This window comes from Abramis brama (assembly GCF_963993115.1).
Source record: "Abramis brama genome assembly, chromosome: 2".
In the NCBI taxonomy this organism is placed as follows: Eukaryota; Metazoa; Chordata; class Actinopteri; order Cypriniformes; family Leuciscidae; genus Abramis; species Abramis brama.
Window position 1 is genome coordinate 22,111,629 of NC_139964.1, and position 21,238 is coordinate 22,132,866.

The following is a 21,238-nucleotide window of genomic DNA, read 5'->3' on the forward strand; positions in this document are numbered from 1 at the left end:
ATAAATGCACTTGTCTGGAACACTTACCCTGTGGCCGATTTTCCGGCATTCCTCTGGACTGGCTTTGAATAACTAGACTCATCATGGTGAGTACTGGAACATACTGAGTCATCAGCCATCCAAATACCAGTTATTTTATTATTTAACCTACCTCTCAAAATTGTTTTTATGTTCATATGTATATATATATATATAAATAAGTGTGTGTATATATATCCTGTGAATGATTAGATGATTCTACCCTTTCGGGTTGGCTCTTCATTAGTAACTACAGCATGGAATCATGATAACTAGTAATGACTCAAGTGTTAATGCATACTTTTATAGGACTTACAAATTATTTGGATCCGTATTCTAAAGTGAAGATCATGTTAACTAACTAGTAATGACTTAAGTGTTACTACATACCTCTATAGGAACTACTAATTATTTGGATCCGTATTCTAAAGTGAAGATCATGTTAACTAACTAGTAATGACTCAAGTGTTACTACATACTTCTATAGGAATTACTAATTACGTGTTGGACACACGCAACATATTGAAAGAGCTTGGTTAACCTACAAAAGCCAAATTTGGCGACTGAGGGGAAACAGGACAGAGCAGCTTCTAAAAGAACATCTGTCTTTTATTGAGTGGACTTACTGGCTGGGACACAAGCACAGATATGGTCCTCTAGGTCGTCTTCTGAAAGACATTAGAAGGCATTACAGCAATTAAATATTGTATGCTAGAAGACAATAAATAGTTTTTTCCAGTTCAGGCATCACATATGTGAAGTTGTTGCATTAAATGGAAATGGTACCAGACGCTTAATAAATAATTATAAAATATATGTTTATAAAAGCTACTTTTTTCATGCCTCATGTTTAAACAAATTTTTCTAGTCATGATTTGTGCAACCAAACACAAGTCATTTCAAGCGTATGAGATATTGTTTGTGAACTTTTAAATACTATACTTTTAGAAAATTTCTTTAGAAGTATGCATTAACACTTGAGCCATTACTAGTTAGTTAACATGATCTTCACTTTAGAATACGGATCCAAATAATTAGTAGTTCCGATAGAAGTATGTAGTAACACTTGAGTCATTACTAGTTAGTTAACATGATCTTCACTTTAGAATACGGATCCAAATAATTAATAGTTCCGATAGAAGTATGTAGTAACACTTGAGTAATTACTATTTATCGTGATTCCATGCTGTAGTTACGGTAAGCCAACCCGAAAGGGTAGAATCATCTAATCATTCACAGGATATATATACACACACACACACACACACACACACACATATATATATATATATATATATATATATACATACATACATACATACATATCTACATATGAGCAAAGAGACATACATAAAAACAATTTTGAGAGGTAGGTTAAATAATAAAATAACTGGTATTTGGATGGCTGATGACTCAGTATGTTCCAGTACTCACCATGATGAGTCTAGTTATTCAAAGCCAGTCCAGAGGAATGCCGGAAAATCGGCCACAGGGTAAGTGTTCCAGACAAGTGCATTTATAAAAACAATTCTTAAAAATTATTTAGTTTATGAATAGTTCTCTAAAAGACAGCAGTGCATAGGCTAATTATTGACAGCTTTCCCAAATCATAAGTCTGCTACGCTATTACATATTTATAATTAGTGTACAGTATCTAGCAATCTAGTGCTAGTAATTTGTCCTGCATTAGTTATTAATTAGTTTTGCATGAATTGTGAATTTTTTTCATTATTTCTCTGGGAAGTATTGAAAAATAGTAGTTATTGATTAGTTATTAGTGAACTACCACTTAAATCTGTAAAAAAAAAATCAGTAGTTCTCTGTGAAGTATTAAAAAATAGTAGTTATTGATTAGTTAATAGTGAACTACCACTTAAATCTGTGTGCTATTACTTACTAATTCGTTAATCAGAGTTACTTGTTAGTTAATTGTAGTTACTAGATTGTTAATATTGTGTTACTCATTTGTTCCTGTGTAGTTATTCATTAACGAAGGATCCGTATTTTAAAGTGTTACCAACATTTTAAACGTTTGCTTTAGTTGGACTATTGACCCTTAACTGTTTAGTATTAAATTTTCTCTGGCTGCTATAATTGTGTGTGTATAAAGCACATTTATTGTGGCAAAAAAAGCCATGAGAAGATTAGATCAGGTGATGTTGGCTGTTTATTGATGATGAAATCATCATCATATAATTGCTTGAATCTCTGATCTTATTCAGAGTCTAATGATTTGATTATATAGGACTTCTGTTTTTAATGTTGTTTTAAAATAGAAGCCATATAATTTTACAGCATGAGAGCAATGTTGTTAAATAATATAAAGGATTTTAAAAACATTTAGTGCATTAAACTGTTTCCTTACTTAGACATCAAGAATCAGTGTATGACTCTCAACAATGGTGACAATCAATGAAATGCTTCATGCTGCAGTGCATGCTGGGTACCACCAATCAAAACTCACCCATATCTCCCAGCATACATTGCAACATTATGCAGTTGGATTTTTTGTAGCTTGTTTTATGCTCAGAGTTGATCTGATTATCTGGATATTTTGTTTGATTGTCACCATTGTTGAGATTCATATGCTGTTTCTTGATGTCCGTGTGTGTCTAAGTAATGCCATATATTTAATAAATAAAAAATAAATTAAAAAAAACTATTTTAAATAATAGGTATTTGATAAACAACACTGCTAGCTATACTGTATAATCAAATTATATACAACATATATACATTATATACAATAAAACAACATTAAAACCACAAGTCCAATATAATCAAAGCATTAGATACTGCATAAGATCAGGGACTCAGGCAATTACATTATGATATCATCATCATCAATAAACGCCAACATCACCTGATTTCTTTTTCTCATGGCATTCTTTGCTACAACAATTGTGGTTTATAAACACACAAGTATAGCAGCTGTTGTAAAGTTTTCTTTCATCGAAGCAGAGACCAGTGAGACAGTTGGGATCGCGTTCAACAGAAGTTGTTCTTTATTGAGAACTCCACTGTACGTGGCTGTAGAAACTTCCAACATGATCTAACTCAAACATTATACATTTACAGTTATATACCTTCCAAGGGGGAGGGACTTTTGGAGGTGGAGACAAATTCAAACAAAGCATGTAAATGATTATACAGGTTAAGGTAACACCCTAGACTGTGAGGGTCTGGCCAATCCTAATTCAATCAGCATAAGGCTCCAAGAGCCATTTGGGTCCGAAAGCCATTTGCAGAACAAAAGGTGAGATTCTCAGTGAAAGTCATTCAACCTAACTATTCAACGTCTGGACTCCGAAAGGTGAGAATCAAGTGATCTGACTCATTTAAAACACAATAGAGAAAACAGGTCTGGCAGGAATGGAGACTCTTGCTGGAGACTCAATAATCACCTGAAATCAGTCTACTAAATTTTATCAGTTTAGATACTATTGCAGTGGAAAAACTAAATTAAACATGTAATAAAAATGTAATCCAACACTTCCCCCTTTGAGAGTTCTAATAACTCTCACAAAAATACAAATTTATACACTTAAAAGTTAATTCTTGTAACTTGTGTAAGTTACAGGCACGTATAACTTATTCTGTGTTGTGTCCTTGATTTACATGAGTGTCATAGTTCTTCTCAAAACCATAACTGTTGACACCTGCGACGCAGGGTGTAAAATGTCATATAAACTACATGATTACACAGAAAACCATGTAGCATAAGAGTGGAAGTCTTGAAAGTCCATGGCGCCAGAATAGCTGTGAAGTCTGTTTCCTGTAGAGTCCATTTGTCACGTAGAGTCGCTCTGATGACTCGTCCCTCATGAGGCTTGTTCATGGAAATCTGAGGTGATGTTTTATACCAGGATGCCGCTTGTGAAGACATCATGGCATACACACATACCTGTAACACAATAAAACAAAGAAACGGCAGACCTGCAGTATTCATGCATGGACTTCACTCTTCCATAAGTTGCACATGTTCTGTGTTGATTTTCTGTAATTGCATGTTGACACAGAAACGAACATGCGATTAGGGTCCGTGAATTTTCTGCGTTGTGTATTTTTCATTTTCTCTTGTGATAGTTCGTTCAGTAGTGGGTCTGGTTGTCTTCTTGAGGTTGGGGCTTCATACGCAGATGAGACGGTCGTTGCATATGGATCTCGAAAAAAACATCAAGTTTTATCTGCACACTGTAAGACAGAAAACAGAAAAACAGAGAGCAGTATTTCTTCAAAACACTACGGTTGTAGCAGTTTAAACACTATGGTTCTATCGTTTTCAGAGTCTACTGTTGTCGTTTCATTCTTTCCCTATTTCTTAATTGATTTGACACCTATGGACCAGTGAGGTAAGGATGGACTAAATGGGGAAAGGCCTATGAGTATGACCCCGACGCCTGTTGCGTCAGTTCTTTCCAGGGCCCTCACTGAACCGTGTCCTATTCTGTCCCTGTGTTGTGTACACACTGTACAGTGTGTGAGAAAATTGGCACATTTTCATTCTCCAGTGAAACATCAGTCCTACTAGACATCATTAACAGAGGATGGTTGTCTGACTGCAACATTCTATGGCATAACATTTAAGGCTGTGAGTCTTACTTAACCAGGGTCCCCTAAAAGAAGGCTGAAACAGTCACTTTCCTTTTGTTCTATTAAACAAAAATCAGTCTTTCATCTTTGTTGTTGTTTCTGGGGAAATTAAGCACTCACAGCCCAAATGGTTAACACCTTATCAAGTTGCCCCACGAGTCTAACGAGGAGGGGAGGGGCTGCTTCAGAGTATCAAGCAGGCTAAGCAGAAGCTGAGTAACCTTATTTACATCTTTAAAGTTCTTTTTGCTTTTCCTACACTCATTTCCAAAATGTCCGTGCTTGCCACAGTAAGAACAACTGGCTTCTCTAGGACTTTTTCTTTGGCTTCTCTGAGTTGACCTTAACAGAAACTGCTGCAATTCTTACTCTCTCTTTGACATCAGAATCTCTTTCCCAAATAGCTAAACTGTCCAAGTTGTCTTCCAGGGTTCTCGTACACCATGTGATGTTTAAGTAAGGCAACGCCTTTCTGTGTTCTGGCAAAAGACAATGAAACCATGTGCGAACCAAAGGGCCATTATCACCTAACACCTTCTCTGGCGTGTCAGCAATTCCGCTGTAAGCGGCAACGGTCTGGCAAAATCTTTCTGTGTAATCACAAACAGTTTCCCCCTTCTTCTGTACCAAACTAGTGATCTTTGACCAGTCCACGTTCGGTCCAACAATGTTCGTTAACACTCTCAAAACTCCATCTCTCAATTCATCTTTTCTGGCATTTTGAAACTCAGAATTGTTTACAGCACTTTCAAAATCATTGAATTCTGACTCAGTCAAGATCTGTGATATTAGCTGAGTGACTTCAGCTAGAGACATATCGTAGAGCCGCATCTTTTTGGACAACTCTCTCCTAAACTCAGAAAAATTTCTTTGCACTGATGGCAAACTTTCAGCAATTCTCTCAATATCTTTAGGACATAAAGATGTTTTGACTGCTTGTGGCTGCAATATGGGGGTTGCAAATGAAACTGTATCAACACCTTTTCCCTGAGGCTTTTGTCTAGCTACGCACACTTCAACTGCATTTACATCTGCATTGACATTGTCCTCTATACTGTCAAAAGACTGTAAATCAGGATAGCTTTCATCTGACTGTTGGTTTTCTGAGTCACATTTGGTTGAGGCCTTGAGGCCCACCGTTTTCGTGAAACAGGACACTTGAGTAAGCAATTTTTTGTTCTGTTCTTTCAAATTATCTATACAACGAGCTTGTTCTTGTACAATGGATAAGCTAAATTCTCTGTGACAGAAGATAATGCCTTTGACACTGTTCTTGCGAATACTTTCTCCTAATACCTTCTTACAATCTTCGATTGACCAAACTTTGCCTGGATTAATGCAAAATTTCTTTGTTAAATTCAATCTGACTTCCTCAGTCACGATGGAGTCCATGTGCTCTGATAACAAAGACTTGAATTCACTATCTGTCCAAAAAGGTGTAATCTGTCTAGTACTTTTCCTAAACATTTTGTGAATTTTTGTTACCACAAACAAACACTAAAAAAACTTCTCTCTACTGTCTTGCAAACAGAGGGTACAATCTTATTAGCACATGAGGCTAAATCTAATTCTAAAGCTAATTCTCTAGCTCACAGATAGGTCTTCTCTAGCAAGAGCATACACACAATATTAACATGTAACTGTTAATCTTCCCTGCCAACAACAGGGGGTAAATTTCATCTCTAAAAGAAAAACTTTTTTAGAGGCTCATCTTTAGTTAACCAAACTCTACAGCTGTTTGTTAACTACTTCTCTGAACGGCGCAGAGGAAAACATTTGTACTGGTCTGCATTGGTTCTTTGAATGGAGTGTAAACTCACCGAATCGTTGGTTGTACAGAAAAATTTCGTCTGGAACTCAGTCAGCTTTGTTGAGATCTTTGAGCTTGAAGTTTCAAGATTCAGTCTGGGACTCAGTCAGCTTTGTTGAGATCTTTGAACTTGAAGTTTTCAATCTGGAGGAAGCTGGAAAGCTTGAAGTTTCAAGATTCAGTTCTTTGAGTTTCCTTTTTTCTCCATCCGGCTCACGGCACCATCTGTTGTAAAGTTTTCTTTGTTCGAAGCAGAGACCAGTGAGACAGTCGGGATCGCGTTCAACAGAAGTTATTCTTTATTGAGAACTCCACTGTACGCGGCTGTAGAAACTTCCAACATGATCTAACTCAAACATTATACATTTACAGTTATATACCTTCCAAGGGGGAGGGACTTTTGGAGGTGGAGACAAATTCAAACAAAGCATGTAAATGATTATACAGGTTAAGGTAACACCCTAGACTGTGAGGGTCTGGCCAATCCTAATTCAATCAGCATAAGGCTCCAAGAGCCATTTGGTAGTGATGTGACATTTGAACCGAGGCGTCGGAGCGTGTGTCGAGAAAAAGTGGGCGTGCCAGATGAAGCCGCGATTCGAGGCTTGTGTTGTTAACGTGAAAATCACGTGACTAATGACAAACGAGGCCTCGGTTTGTGTAAATACGTCATCGGTTCGGTCTGAGTGTCGCTTCCGGATAAAAGGCGGTTCAAACTCGCGCCTCTTTGTGGGTGTTGCAGGAGTAGTAGAAGCAGTTGTAGTAGTGTCAGAGAGTTAGATAACTATCATTGTCATTGTCGTTATTGTGTCATATGTGAGGGCTGTATATTATTACATTATCAGGTTAGAATAGTTATAGTATATTATTATTATAGTAGGCCTATATTATAGTCTTGTTATATTAATTAGATAAGATTATTTGGATTGCTCTGGATTTTTGCATCTGGACTGGACTGCTTTTTGATTTGGATTGCCCCTTTGGATTTGTTTGCTTTTTGTGACTCTTCCTTTTTCCTGGTAATGGAGCCAGCAAGAAAGAGGGAATCCTCCCCTGTCTGGGCTCAACAGAAGCATCAGTGTCCTCATTTGTACCACTGCCATTTTTACGTTCCCCTGCATCCTCTGTTCCATGTGAAAGGATCTTTTCCCAGGCTAGAGAGATTTTGTCCAAGAAGAGGAATCGTCTAAACCCCAACACACTTGAAATAATTCTGTTTCTCAATAAAAAATCTATTTTTATTTTCCTTCCTTCCGGACTATTCTGTTGCAGTTTACTTTAATCTGTTATCTATAGTCTGTTAAATTAATAAATGTACTTTATCACACTCCCTCTAACATAAGCACTGCACTCAACAGTGTCACTGTTGTTGTTCATACTGTCACTATCCAAACAATTTATGAATAATTAATTAACTGTGTGTGAGACTCTGGACAAGTAAATTCAGGCAGAGAAAGATACATATTTTATATTATACACAGTAATGGACAAATGTCTGATCATGTCTTTTTATTATTGCAAATGAAAGGTTACAGACATCAACAGTGAGTACAAAATAAAAAAAATAATATTTTTTATTTATAAAAATATACAAATAAATATAAATATTTATTTGTATATTTACATTAAAAATAAATATTTTTATTTATAAAAGTATTTTTATAAAATATATATATATTTTTTTATATAAAAAAATATATATTTTGGGAGGGAGGGAGGGCACGACACTGGTTCAGAATGAATTAATTGGTCTGCTATTTCTTTGCACAGTAGCTAGGTGTCACTAGTGAGCAATGCTGAATGAAGCTTCGAGTAATGAACCTTTGGCTGAAGCAATGGCCTGCGAGGTCTCAGTGGTTCAGGAAGCCTCATTTTGCCATCACTACCATTTGGGTCCGAAAGCCATTTGCAGAACAAAAGGTGAGATTCTCAGTGAAAGTCATTCAACCTAACTATTCAACGTCTGGGCTCCGAAAGGTGAGAATCAAGTGATCTGACTCATTTAAAACACAATAGAGAAAACAGGTCTGGCAGGAATGGAGACTCTTGCTGGAGACTCAATAATCACCTGAAATCAGTCTACTAAATTTTATCAGTTTAGATACTATTGCAGTGGCTAAAACTAAATTAAACATGTAATAAAAATGTAATCCAACACAGCCAAAAAGAAGTTTATATTAAAGAATCAAGGGTCAAGAGTCCAACTAAAGCAAACGCTAACCACCATCATGGTGACTTTAAAATACAGCTATTGATTTCATTAAAACGGAAATTAAATAAAGTCAATCTGGTAATGCTGTTTGTGGAGCTGTTTAATCCTCCTCTGCTGAGATCTTGAGAGATTTATTGTCTTCTTTTATCTTCAGTTGATTTCATCTAAGGCTGTGTCTGAAGTCAGTTGTAGTTCTTGTGTTTCTCTGTTCTTCAGTGATTCTGCTTGTTAACAGCAGGTGTTCATAATTAATGCTCAATCACCACTTAATTATCTCATTAACTTCAACACTGCTTCAATGGTACTTTAACTCTGTAGTGTGCACACATATGAACACTGAGAAGTAGGGCTGGGCGATATATCGCACGATATTGTTATGCGCATCTCGTTAGTAAAGCCGGTTCCTTGATTAGTAGTAAATCGCCATCACCTGCTTTCAGATGGAGCGGCATTTACTACAAAGAGCCGTAGTTAACTGACAAGCTGAGCCATATCGCATTAATATCGCGGACGTATCGCCAGCGATATTTAATGTGATATGGCTCAGCTTGTCAGTTAACTACGGCTCTTTGTATACAGCAAAAACTCCAGTGTTAAATTAACACTCCTGGGAGTGTATGAGTCCACACTCAAGAGTGTTTAAGTTAATGAGATAATTAAGTGATTAATTTGGTGATGATTGAACATTATTGAAGACACCTGATGTTAACAAGCAGAATCACTGAAGGAGAAAATCTCAAATTGTAAGCCACCGTTATGACGATCAATGGTTGCTTTAGTTGGACTCTTGACCCATATATTATTAACTTTAGATTTTGTTTGTCTGAGGTATCTGAGTTATAACTGCCAGATGAACAAAGAAAAAAAAGTGATCTGATGGTGTTGGTTATATTATGACAATCATCATTTGAACTTGATCACTGAACTCATTAAAATCCTTCTTTCTGACTTTGATTTATGTTGTTGGTTACAGCATAACTGTGAATCTGCATAAATGCCCAGAATTTTTGATATAATACAAAGGATTTCTTAAAAGTTGTTTAAAAAAAAAATCATTCTTTTAGGCACACACAGATGTCAAGATTCAGTCTATGCATCTCAACAATGGTGAGGAGCAGAATATTAAATTAGGAAAAGTAAATTACAAAGACAATTCAGATCATAATTTATTCATACCGCAATGCATGATGGGAGCCATTAATGAGTTGTGATTGGTGGCAGCCACTGCAACATGCTTTATTATTGTCACCATTGTTGAGATTCACAGGCTGATTATTGATGTCTGTGTTTTAAATGAATTTATCCGAATGTCTTTTGATCAGAACAATGTTTATTAAATATTTTGAATTATAAGTAAAGTACTGATAATCATAGGCTGAAAAATCACAAAACTGCTGCTAACAAGTTAAACCAAATTATCTCAATAAGTTTCCTTTTTCAGATCACAGCATGATTATGTCAAAACATAACCAACACTATAAGATAACATTTTACTTTGTTCATTTAACTGTTATAAATCAATAACAGCAGACAAACAACAGTAAATATTAAATTAAACATATAATGGTCTAGAGCCCAACTAAAGCAAACACCCATCACCTTAATGGTAACTTACAATTTGTGATTTTCTCCTTCAGTGATTCTGCTTGTTAACATCAGGTGTCTTCAATAATGCTCAATCATCACTAAATGAATCACTTAATTATCTCATCAGCCCTAAATGCCGCTCCATCTGAAAGCAGGTGATGGCGATTTACTACTAATCAAGGAACCGGCTTTACTGACGAGATGCGCATAACAATATCCCGATTTAAATCGCCCAGCCCTACTGAGAAGTGTTAATTTAACATGGGCGTTTTTCTGTGTACTATTACATAAATCTTACCCGTTTCATTTACATATGACTGACAAATATGAATCACATTCAGTTTATTAACTTAATACAATTACATAAATCTTATCTTTTTCATTTATATGTGACTTAAAAATATGAATCGCATTCAGATTATTAATTGGTTTATGTTAAAACTATGTAATCCAAATGGATGGAAATTCTATATGCAATTCAAATACATAAATCTTATGTTTAGACATAATCTTTTTTTTTGAGTGCAACCAGAGTCGTTAAGCCCGCCCCGCCCACACACACACACACACACACACACACAAAAACAAAAAACTTTGTTTAACAATATAATTCAGTTGAAATACTGGGATGTTTTCCAACCCGAACTGATCAATAGAAGAGCAGCAGACTTACCAAAGGTTGCATTTGCACAACAGTGCAGGTCATTTACGGGAAATCTCACTGAAGTGAACTCTGTTCTTTCCCCCTTAAAGCACCATAAGAACCTATTTTCTTATCAAAGTAACCGTTAGATTGATCAACTGGGGGAAAAAAACTGCAAACAAAGTCATTTGATTTCTAATCTAAGGATATTGTTGTTTGTTTTGTTTTTGTATATTATATGGGTTTTTACATACATGGGATGTACATTGTAGTGTCCAAGAAAATTAAATAAATAAAAAATCTAAGGATATTACTCTGGTTATTGTTGTGGCACGACAGCCACTACTGAGAATTAAGTTTGAAACCTTTATGCATCGTTGTTTTTAGATTTCTTTAGTTGGAGATTTGTTGAAAGCTGTCTCATCTCTCAGTATTAAAACACTACACTGTTAAAAAAAAACTGTGAAATTTACGGTAAAAAACCGGCAGCTGTGGTTGCCAGTATTTTACCGTAAAAAATAAGGTAGCAACCTTTTATGTTTTACGGGATTTAAATTTACAGGCAAAAAAACACAATGTAAAAAAAACCCTGTGAAATTTACGGTAAAAAACGTCAGCTTGGTTGCCAGTATTTTACCGTAAAAAATATGGTAGCAACCTTACTTTGAAAAAAAAAAAAAAAAACCTTCAGCAGGATTTAAACGTGTGGTAAAAAAAACATCAGCTGTGGTTCCCTGTACTTTACCATAAAAAATACAGTAGGAACCTTTTAGTTTTCACAGGACAACCGTTATATTACATAAACCGATAAATGTTATCATTAAATTTCACTAAAGTATTAAAGTCTGCTTTATATCTTTGTAATATACTAATAACCATCATAATAACACAAGTGGTAAAAAAGAAAAGCACACAATAATTTAAGTATACCATTAGTTTTCTACAAACTGAGGCACATGTTAATATTAAGAAGGTGCACAGTGTCATACACACAAACACAAAACACCATCATGGTGACACACACATGACTCCAAATAATGCCATAAACATTCATTAAACAATATATGATGTAATATAAACCCCAAATGTATAAAACTGATAACAAAAACCAAGAAGAAACATAATTATTTAAATGAAATAGCATCAAATGTGAAGTGTCACACAGGGAATTCTGGCAATGTCCATTTAGAGAAACAACAGGAACAGAAAAAAGAGACGAGCAGAAACACAAGAACTACAACTGACTTCAGCCACAGCCTAAGATGAAATCAACTGAAGATAAAAAAAAACATTAAATCTGTGAAGATCTCAGCAGAGGAGGATTAAACAACTCCACAAACAGCATTACCAGCTTCACTTATTACTAACCAGGCTGACTTTATTTCTGTCAGACGTCTACAGTTCTGTTTGAGAATTAACAGAGGTTTAGATGTTGATTTATTGTTTCATTTGAAGTCACCATGATGGAGATCAGTGACTGCTTTAGTTGGGCTCTTGACCCTTGACTTTCTGACATTAGTTTTTCTCTGCCTGCTGTAACTCTGTGTTTATAAGACATGTTGATTATGGTTAGGAAATCAGAGAGAAAATGAATCATGTGATGTTGGTTGTGTATCAGTGATGGCAATCACCATGTTTGAATCACTGAGCTCTTATAGAGTCTTGTCTTTGATTCTATGTGTTATTAATTTTACATTATTGATTGTGGTAGCCTTATGATTCTACAGCATGTGATCCACAAGGTTTGAACTGTTGTATCTTTCAGACACACACAGACATCAAGAGTCAGCGTATGAATCTCAACAATGGTGATGATAAAAGTGCAGTGCACTTGATGGAGCCTCCAATCAAAACTCATCAGTATCTCCCAGCATGCATTGCAGCAGGAATACATTATGCTGAATTGCCATAGTATTTTCTTTTATTATTATATCTGCTTTTATTTTTGATGTTGTTTTTGTTGCAGCTTTTTAGTAGCTTGTTTTGTGATGTTCAGAGTTTTATCTGATTATTGTGTTGATTGTCACCATTGTTGAGATTCATACGCTGAATCTTGATGTCTGTGTTGGTTTAAATCGAGCAGTAGTTCAAAACCTTTTTTCTACACCATGTATTTTTAAAGTTCTTCAGATTATCTGTTGCTCGCTGCTGGCTTACAGAGATATTATACTCAATAATATGAAATATTTATTTTTAATATTATAATTAATATTATCACTTTGCTCATAAAGTGAGAGATAAGACTCTTTATGAGATCAGGGAATCAGGCCACAATATGACGATTATGTCATCATTAACCTGCCACCATCACCTGGTCACATTTTCTCTCTGATTTTCATGCCATAACGTTTGTGTTATTGTTGGTGTAACTGTTACCACACAGTTAAGGCAGTCAGAGTAAATCTAAAGTTAAAAAGTCAAGGGTCAAGAGCCCAACTAAAGCAAACACTCATCTCCATAATGGTAACTTCAAACTTTATTATTTTCAATAAAACATCAACGTCTGAACCTCTGGTAATTCTCACTAATAAGATTACAGGAAACCACAGCTGGCAGGTTTTTATTTTTTATATAAAAGTTCAGTTCAATGTTCAATGCCATAAAACCTAAAATATTACTACCGTATTTTTTACGGTAAAGCACTTGCAAGCTGCTAGTTTTTTACCGTAAACTTTAGTTCAGTGCCGTAAAAGCAAAAAAAATCCTACCGTATTTTTTACAGTAAAGTACTGGCAACCAGCTGCCAGTTTTTTTACCGTAAACTTTAGTTCAATGCCGTAAAACATAAATATTTATACCGTATTTTTTACGGTAAAGTACTGGCAACCAGCTGCCAGTTTTTCACCGTAATTTTTAGTTCGATGATGTAAAACTTTGTAAAATTAGTAAACATTTGCTACCGTATTTTTTACAGTAAGGTACGGTAAATGCAACGGTAAGTTTTTTTTTTACAGTGTACTTCCAAAATCCGTACATTTAACAGTATATTAATGTAAAATTACATGAAATGTCCCGTGAGAGCTATTACAGTTTTTCCACTGTATATAGTAAGGGTACATACCGTTAAGGAATTAACATTTTTTTTCCGTTGCTTTTTTACAGTTTTTTACAGTTAAAATTACGAACATTTTTTACAGTGAAAAAAACGTTTTAAAGAAAATAAACCGCTGTTGTACGTTGAAATCATTATGTAGGCTAATATTCAATCGCATTATTATTTCCATCAATTTTAACTGATGCGAGTGTTTTGAGCTGCTAATGGGAGGAGTTTTACATCAGCGTTGCACAAACATGAACACACACACACACACACACACACACACACACACACACACACACACAGTAAGAGACATAATGGACGTGAAGCTGCTGTGTCTGACTGTTCTTCTCTCCTCACCCCTCCTCACACTGTGTGACCCGCTGTGAGTATTAAACACACCGTTTTAATGAATTGGTTACTTATACTTAATAACAGCCTTTTTCGCTGTGTCAACTTGCCCCATTTGCCAGCTCTGTGCCATGTTATTGGGGCATGTTGTCACAAACTATCAACATGTGTTCAATGTATCTTTTTTTTTTTTTGTCTGCATAGCAGTGAAATTTTAAGCTATCCTTATACTGATAATGCATTTCAAAACTAAACCTACCATGCTAAATATTCACGGGAATAAAGTGACAACTACACCAGTGCCCTTCATGTGATTTACAGCTGTTTGATTTGATCTCCTCAGGTTTGTTCTGTCAGCTCCTAATTTGCTGAGAGTGGGTTCCTCAGAGAACGTGTTTGTGGAGGCTCAGGATTACACTGGAGGAAACCTGAACGTGAGGATCTCAGTGAAGAACCACCCAAAGAAGAACCTGGAGATACTGTCCAAAACAGTGACACTGACTACAGAAAACAATTACCAGATCCTTACAGAGATACAGGTGATGCCACTCTGACATACTTTGTCCTTATGTAAGAATATGTGTGTCATTCATCAGAGGGCAAACTTCATATTTGAACAATCTTCTATTTTATTTACAGTTAGTTTGTTTTTATGCATGTTGTAGATCTTTCATTATTTTGTACTGCTGTTCAGATTCCCAGTGATAGGGACTATTTCTCTGATGATCCTCTGGAGAAGCAGTATGTTTATCTACAAGCTCAGTTTCCATCTCACACTCTGGAGAAAGAGATCATGGTCTCATTCCAGTCTGGATATATATTTGTACAGACAGACAAGCCCATCTACACGCCTGCTAGCACAGGTAAGAAACAGCTTCAGCATTAGATGCCTCCTTGAATGAAACTATTTCTGTAAAAAAAAAAAAAAGATAAAATATCCTTTCTGCAGTTCAGTACAGGATCTTCTCGCTGACACCTGGTCTGAAACCACTTGAACATGCTGGAATAACAGTGGAAATCATGGTACTCTTAAAAGAAAACTTTCCTAAAAAAAATGATTCATGAACTTTAAAAAGTCATCGTAACAACATAAAATGCAACATAAAACCCTAATGTAGGTAACTGATGACAAAGAACTGATAAGAACCTGTTATTTCAACGTAAAACCATAAAATGTGAAGTGTGACAAGGGATTCCAGGAATTATTTTTTTTTGTTTTCTTTTCACTAATTTATACGAAGATTTGTTCTTTTTCACTTCCATAAACTAATGGTTTTTCACCATATATAGTAAGGGAACTTATTGTTAACCTAAGAGGTTTTTATCACAGCATTTACCCTTAAATTCATGTTTATTGAATAACTTTAGTGTCATGGTGTTTTGTATTTGTTACACTTTAAATTATTATTTACCACAGTTTGTGGAAAAACTTTTTCCCACCTATGTTTTTGTGGTGGTTGTCAGTTTATTATAAAGATTATATATGATTATAATGAAACAAAAATATTATAATTAAAATGAAATAAAATTATATATAATTATTAATCTTTTTTTCTTTTCTTGAAGGATCCTCGAGGCATCACAACTATGAGAGAAACCATATTTCCACAACAAGGGATTAGATCAGGAAACTATGCCGTACCTCAGCCTGCCAGGTGTGTTCATGCTGAAGACTGAGACTTGACGTACATGGACGCAAGTTAACCGACTGGATTATCACCCGGAGAAGGATATTCATTCTTACGTCTGTAATCATCTGTTTTTGATCTGCTTATATTTGTAGCCCTGGGACCTGGAAGGTGGTCACAAGATTCGCAAACACGCCGCAAAAGAATTACACTGCTGACTTCGAAGTCAAAGAATATGGTAGAAGCTTTATCTATATTTATTATATTTTTGTTGTTTATAACAAATTACATACTGCATAAATACAGTTGGACCGAAAACATCTGAAAATACACACATTTCATTTCATTTAATTTGCATTTCATTTTTTATTATTATTTAATAGATCATCAACACATGAATTTGAGAATATCTTTGTATTTGGCAAGTGTTTCTTTTGCTTTAATGACAGCAGCACTTGATCAGTGTTACTTTAGTAGTAGTTATATACTACTGTAGTATTTATAAATAGTTTGAATTAGCTTTCATTTTCATTTTACAGTAGGTTAAGTTTTAGTAATTTTGTAATGTGCTTTTGCCATTTAGCTTTATATTTATTTCTGTTTTAGTTAAACTTCAAGTTTTTCATCTAATTTCATCAGCTTTATTTCAGTTACCGAAAAGTTTTAGTTTTAGTTAACAATGACAACAATGGTACTGATATTAATTTTTCAGATATTTCTTACTCCTCTTACATAAACGATTGTGATATGCACTGTTAACCCTTGCTGTAAAATTCTGACAATATTATACCATTTTCCATTAAAACAGTAATATACCGTAGAAAATAAAAGTAGCCTACAGGAATATACTGTGAATTAACAGTGCTCAAAGTCGACACTCAGAGGCTGTTTTCCCAATCACACCCTATACCCTCATTCACTATTCCCTACATTAGTTCACTAATATAGTCCACTTGAATGAAAAGAAGTGAGTGAATTGAGACACTGATGAACTCCTGATAAGCAGAATCACTGAAGGACAGAGAAACAAGAACAGAAAAAAGAAAAACACAAGAACTACAACTGACTTCCAGCAACACTGAGTGTGAAACCAGTTTACAAACCAGTTTACGATTATTTCTTTCCTACATGTACAAAAGTTATTGTTGAGAATTAACAGAGATTTAGTTAATAATAAAGTTTGTTGTCACCATGATGGAGATCAGTATTTGCTTTAGTTGGTCTCTTGTCCCTGGACTTCTTACCATTTATCTCTCTCTGGCTGCTGTAGCGGTGAGTTTATAAAACACATTTGTTATGGCAAGAAAAAGCCAAGAGGAAGATGATCAGGTGTTTTTATTTTTTTGTGATGATGTCACAATCATCCTGGACATGTCTGATTTTCAGATTTTTCCTGTATATAGTCATTGAAATTATAGTTATCTCATATTTAGCATATATCTGTGAATCTACAAAATGAAATCAATATTTCTGTAATCAGGTCTTCTGAAGAATATTGTAATCATATAGTGCATTCAATTTTATTTTACTCCTGCTTGGCTCAGACACACACAGATATCAACAATCAGCACATGAATCTCAACAATGGTGAAAAGTTTCATGTCGCAATGCATGCTGGGTTCCAGGATAATATAAAACTCCCAGCATGCACTGCTGCATGAATAATAATAATAATAAAAAAGAAATATTGCCACCATTGTTGAGATTCATGTGCTAAATTGTGATATCTCGGTGTTTCTAAAACACAGTGTAGCTCTGTTTCTCTGGTTATGCATCATGTGTTAAAAAAATGAGTCATTGTATCTTATTGCTGCATTTTCACAGTGGTGCTAATGTAACACTTTTGATTGAGGATTAAACTCTGAATAAGTGAGAATGAATTCCTTAGTGAATGAACAGGCAATATGATGATTTTGTCATCATAATCATTATAACTGCAGTCATTCATAAACTGTGTGTGCACAAGTGTGACTTGCAAAAACACAGCTGCAAGCAGCAAAAGAAAAACTAATGTTTTAGCATCTGCATCCCAACTAAAGCAAGCACTGATCTCTATAACGGTAACTTCAAACCAAACATTTTCAATTAAACATCTCAATAACAACTTCTGTATGACAGAAATAAAGTCATACTGGTTAATAATAAGTGTAATAATGTGTAATGGCTGGAAGTCAGTCGTAGTTATTGTGTTTCTCTATTTTCTGTTCTTGTGTTTCTCTTTTCTTCAGTGATTCTGCTTACAATCACTTACATATTCCCTTAATTATCTCACTGCATCGTTACTTTTTTCTCGTAGTGTGGATTTCCCTGAGGGGTTGAAAGGGTTAACTGTGTAAGATAAAAAAGACACACCCACAAAATGTATTTTAACAGTAATAAACTGTAAGTTATAAAACAGGTTTATACTGGCAACACTGTTGCCAGTAGTTTACTGTAAAATAATTTTTCGGGTCACCATTGTGCAGAAGAGTAGAGCCTGTGCTTCAGTCCAGGAGAAGATCTACAAACACTGATGATACGCTGCATGTTGCTTTATTTAACAGGCGGTGACTGTGTAGTTGCTGGTCCAGTGGAAATCTTTTTATGTACAATAGTTTTTTTTAGTGGTCTCAAATGAAAGAAGTTCACAGTAATGCTTTGCTCACATTGTTAATGCATTATAAATTTTAGTTAATACATTTAAATGACAGTTGGTCAATTTAAGGCAGTCGGTTTCTGCAAGTGTAATTAGTTAACTATAATTTAGTGCATTTTTACAGAAACAAACTAGATTACAGTAAAGAACTGTACAATTAACAGTATTTTACTGGAAACAGTGTTGCCAGTATTTTACTGTAAAAAAAAACGGTAAGGTCTAACAGTGTGCGTGTGTGATATTTGACTTTTGGAACCGACAGCATGCACATGATCATCTTTCTAGTGTTCATTATTGTTATGTGGATTTATTGTTATAGTGCTTCCCACTTATGAAGTCACATTATCACCCAGTCAGTCGTTCTTCTTTGTGAAAGATGCTAGTTTGACGGTTAGCATTGAAGCCAGGTAAGGCTTTATCTCTTGATCTACTATGTTTTATTATTCTCTCCGAGCAGTGATAAACGTTTCATATTCTCCCACATTTGCAATGTTTACTCCATAAAGTTGTATACTTACCAAAGCACTTCAATCCTAATGTCACACATGAAGTCTGTTTGTCTAGGTACTTGCATGGAAACAACGTGAACGGACATGCGTTTGTGGTGTTTGGTGTCATGGAAGTTGAGAGGAAAACTAGTATTCCTTCCTCACTTCAAAGAGTTCAGGTGAGCTTCCCAGATGAAAACACACCTGACGTATTAAAGTGATGCAGCCAAAGTGATGGCATTTACATAAAACACAGATATCAGATGGAGAAGGTACTGCCAAGCTGACAAAGGAGACGATACTTCAGACCTTCCCAGACATCGGCCAACTGGTTGGACGATCAATCTACATTTCAGCCAGTGTTTTAACTGACACTGGTAAGTGTAATTAAAAGTGCAGTGCCAATCTACAGTAATGTATGCATTTATGAGCCATGTCACAAAAAATAGAGCATGAATTTAGCTCTAAAAATGGTCATTTCATGGAAAAATGTATGTAAATATTAGGGCTGTAATGCATTTATTTAGTGTGAATATGTAAAAAAAAATAATAATAATGCAATACACTCTCTAAGCCGTACATAAAATCTGATTAAAAAATGTCTAATAAATGACTTTTCTGAATGGTGCCCAGCAAAACGCAAGGATCTCAAGATGGGTTTTTCAGAACTACTGCTGCTATTTTTAATTTTACACCGGAAAAAAAGTCTTACAAAATGCAGCACTAATGGCGTGAGATGCTGTAAAACAATAATAATATATATTTTATTATTTTATTTTATATTGATTTTAAATATTTTATGATATAATATTATACAATTTTAGTCACAATTTGGTGTGTGTTTCAGGCAGTGAAATGGTGGAAGCTCAGAGGAAGGGCATTCAGATTGTGACGTCACCGTACACCATCCACTTCGAAAGAACACCACAATTCTACAAACCTGGGATGCCCTTCAGCATCTCGGTATGAAATATTTCAGTTATTGCAAAAAGAATAAGTAGTCTATCTATATTTATAAAGAAATTGGAACAATACCCTAATTTGGCAAGCTGTTTCTGTAATTCATAATTATGAGGTCAAGCAACTACATCCATTGTCCACCATGTTTTCATTCTCACGCCTCCAACTCAGAAATTTGGGGATCAAATAAAATCTTGACTTATTTTCTCCACTTGTTATTACAATTTTAATGTGTGCCACTCATGTGCTTTGAACTCACACTGTCTATCCAACATTACTTGAACACACCATTAAATGGCGTTTAGAAACAGTCCGTCAGGTCTAGCAAAAACATAATTGATGTTTTCATAGGTTTATCTAACAGACCCTGACAAGATGCCTGCTGAAAATGTGGAAGTGGAGGTCAATCCTGGAGGGGTCAGAGGCCGAACGAGAGCCAATGGCATTGCAAAGCTTACAGTCAATTCTAACGAAGGATCTTCCGCACTAGAGATCACTGTAAGACCTGATGTCGGATTTATTACTGAACTACTGAGCTTGATGTGTCTCAGGCTTACTAAAAAAACAAACGCCTAAGATTGCTTGTGGGTTTTATGTGGTTTAAGCTAGTCTTGCTTGTCTTATAGTCTGGCAAAACTGGTCTTCACTGCTTTAAGCTGGTCTTTAACACTAATCAATAGAGACCAGACCTGGACACCAGCTTAGGCTGTTTTAAGTAATCATTTTTCTTGTCATTTTATGTTTGTTTTTTAGCTTAGAATAGCATCAAATCATCATCTCTTCACTTCCAGGTACAAACCAAAGATCCAAAATTAGATGACGACCAGCAGGCAGTGAAGAAGATGACGGCTCAGGCCTACAAGACCAAAGGCGGCTCCAACAACTACCTGCACGTCGGCATTGATACTCCAGTGTTTGAGATTGGTGATCAAATGAAAGTCAATCTGAACCTAGGCAGAAGTCCAGGAGTCAGAGATCAAGATTTCACCTACATGGTGAGAGACAGAGAATTATCTAGCATCATTATTCTGTTACCACTGCTACATGCTAGTAAAGTAGCAATGCTGTTTATTAAACGATCTCAAAAATATATATGCATTTTTGAAACAAATGTCACAACGAATAGAGCATGATATATGGAAATTCCAAAGCTGCCAATATTAAAAATAAATAAATACATAAATAAATATACAAATAAATGTAAAAAAGAAAAAAAAAAATATATATATATAAATAAATATACATAGAAAAGCAAAAAAAACGAAAATAAATAATT

At 35.2% G+C, this 21,238-nt stretch overlaps 1 protein-coding gene across 2 annotated transcripts in view; it reads left to right on the forward strand.

Annotated features, from left to right (window-relative positions):
* The first annotated feature begins 14,174 nt into the window (after window positions 1-14,174).
* LOC311077871 (complement C3-like) overlaps window positions 14,175-21,238 on the forward strand; it is a 31,941-nt gene continuing 24,877 nt past the window's right edge. For both annotated transcript variants that reach the window (XM_084106505.1, XM_084106506.1), the window contains exons 1-12: window positions 14,175-14,285; window positions 14,595-14,790; window positions 14,946-15,114; window positions 15,201-15,274; window positions 15,818-15,906; window positions 16,035-16,117; window positions 18,834-18,921; window positions 19,079-19,181; window positions 19,259-19,379; window positions 19,850-19,965; window positions 20,314-20,460; window positions 20,754-20,957. In XM_084106505.1, coding sequence (XP_083962631.1) covers window positions 14,218-14,285; window positions 14,595-14,790; window positions 14,946-15,114; window positions 15,201-15,274; window positions 15,818-15,906; window positions 16,035-16,117; window positions 18,834-18,921; window positions 19,079-19,181; window positions 19,259-19,379; window positions 19,850-19,965; window positions 20,314-20,460; window positions 20,754-20,957 — 1,458 coding nt within the window. In that variant the 5' untranslated portion in view covers window positions 14,175-14,217. The remainder of the gene's footprint in view (window positions 14,286-14,594; window positions 14,791-14,945; window positions 15,115-15,200; window positions 15,275-15,817; window positions 15,907-16,034; window positions 16,118-18,833; window positions 18,922-19,078; window positions 19,182-19,258; window positions 19,380-19,849; window positions 19,966-20,313; window positions 20,461-20,753; window positions 20,958-21,238) is intronic.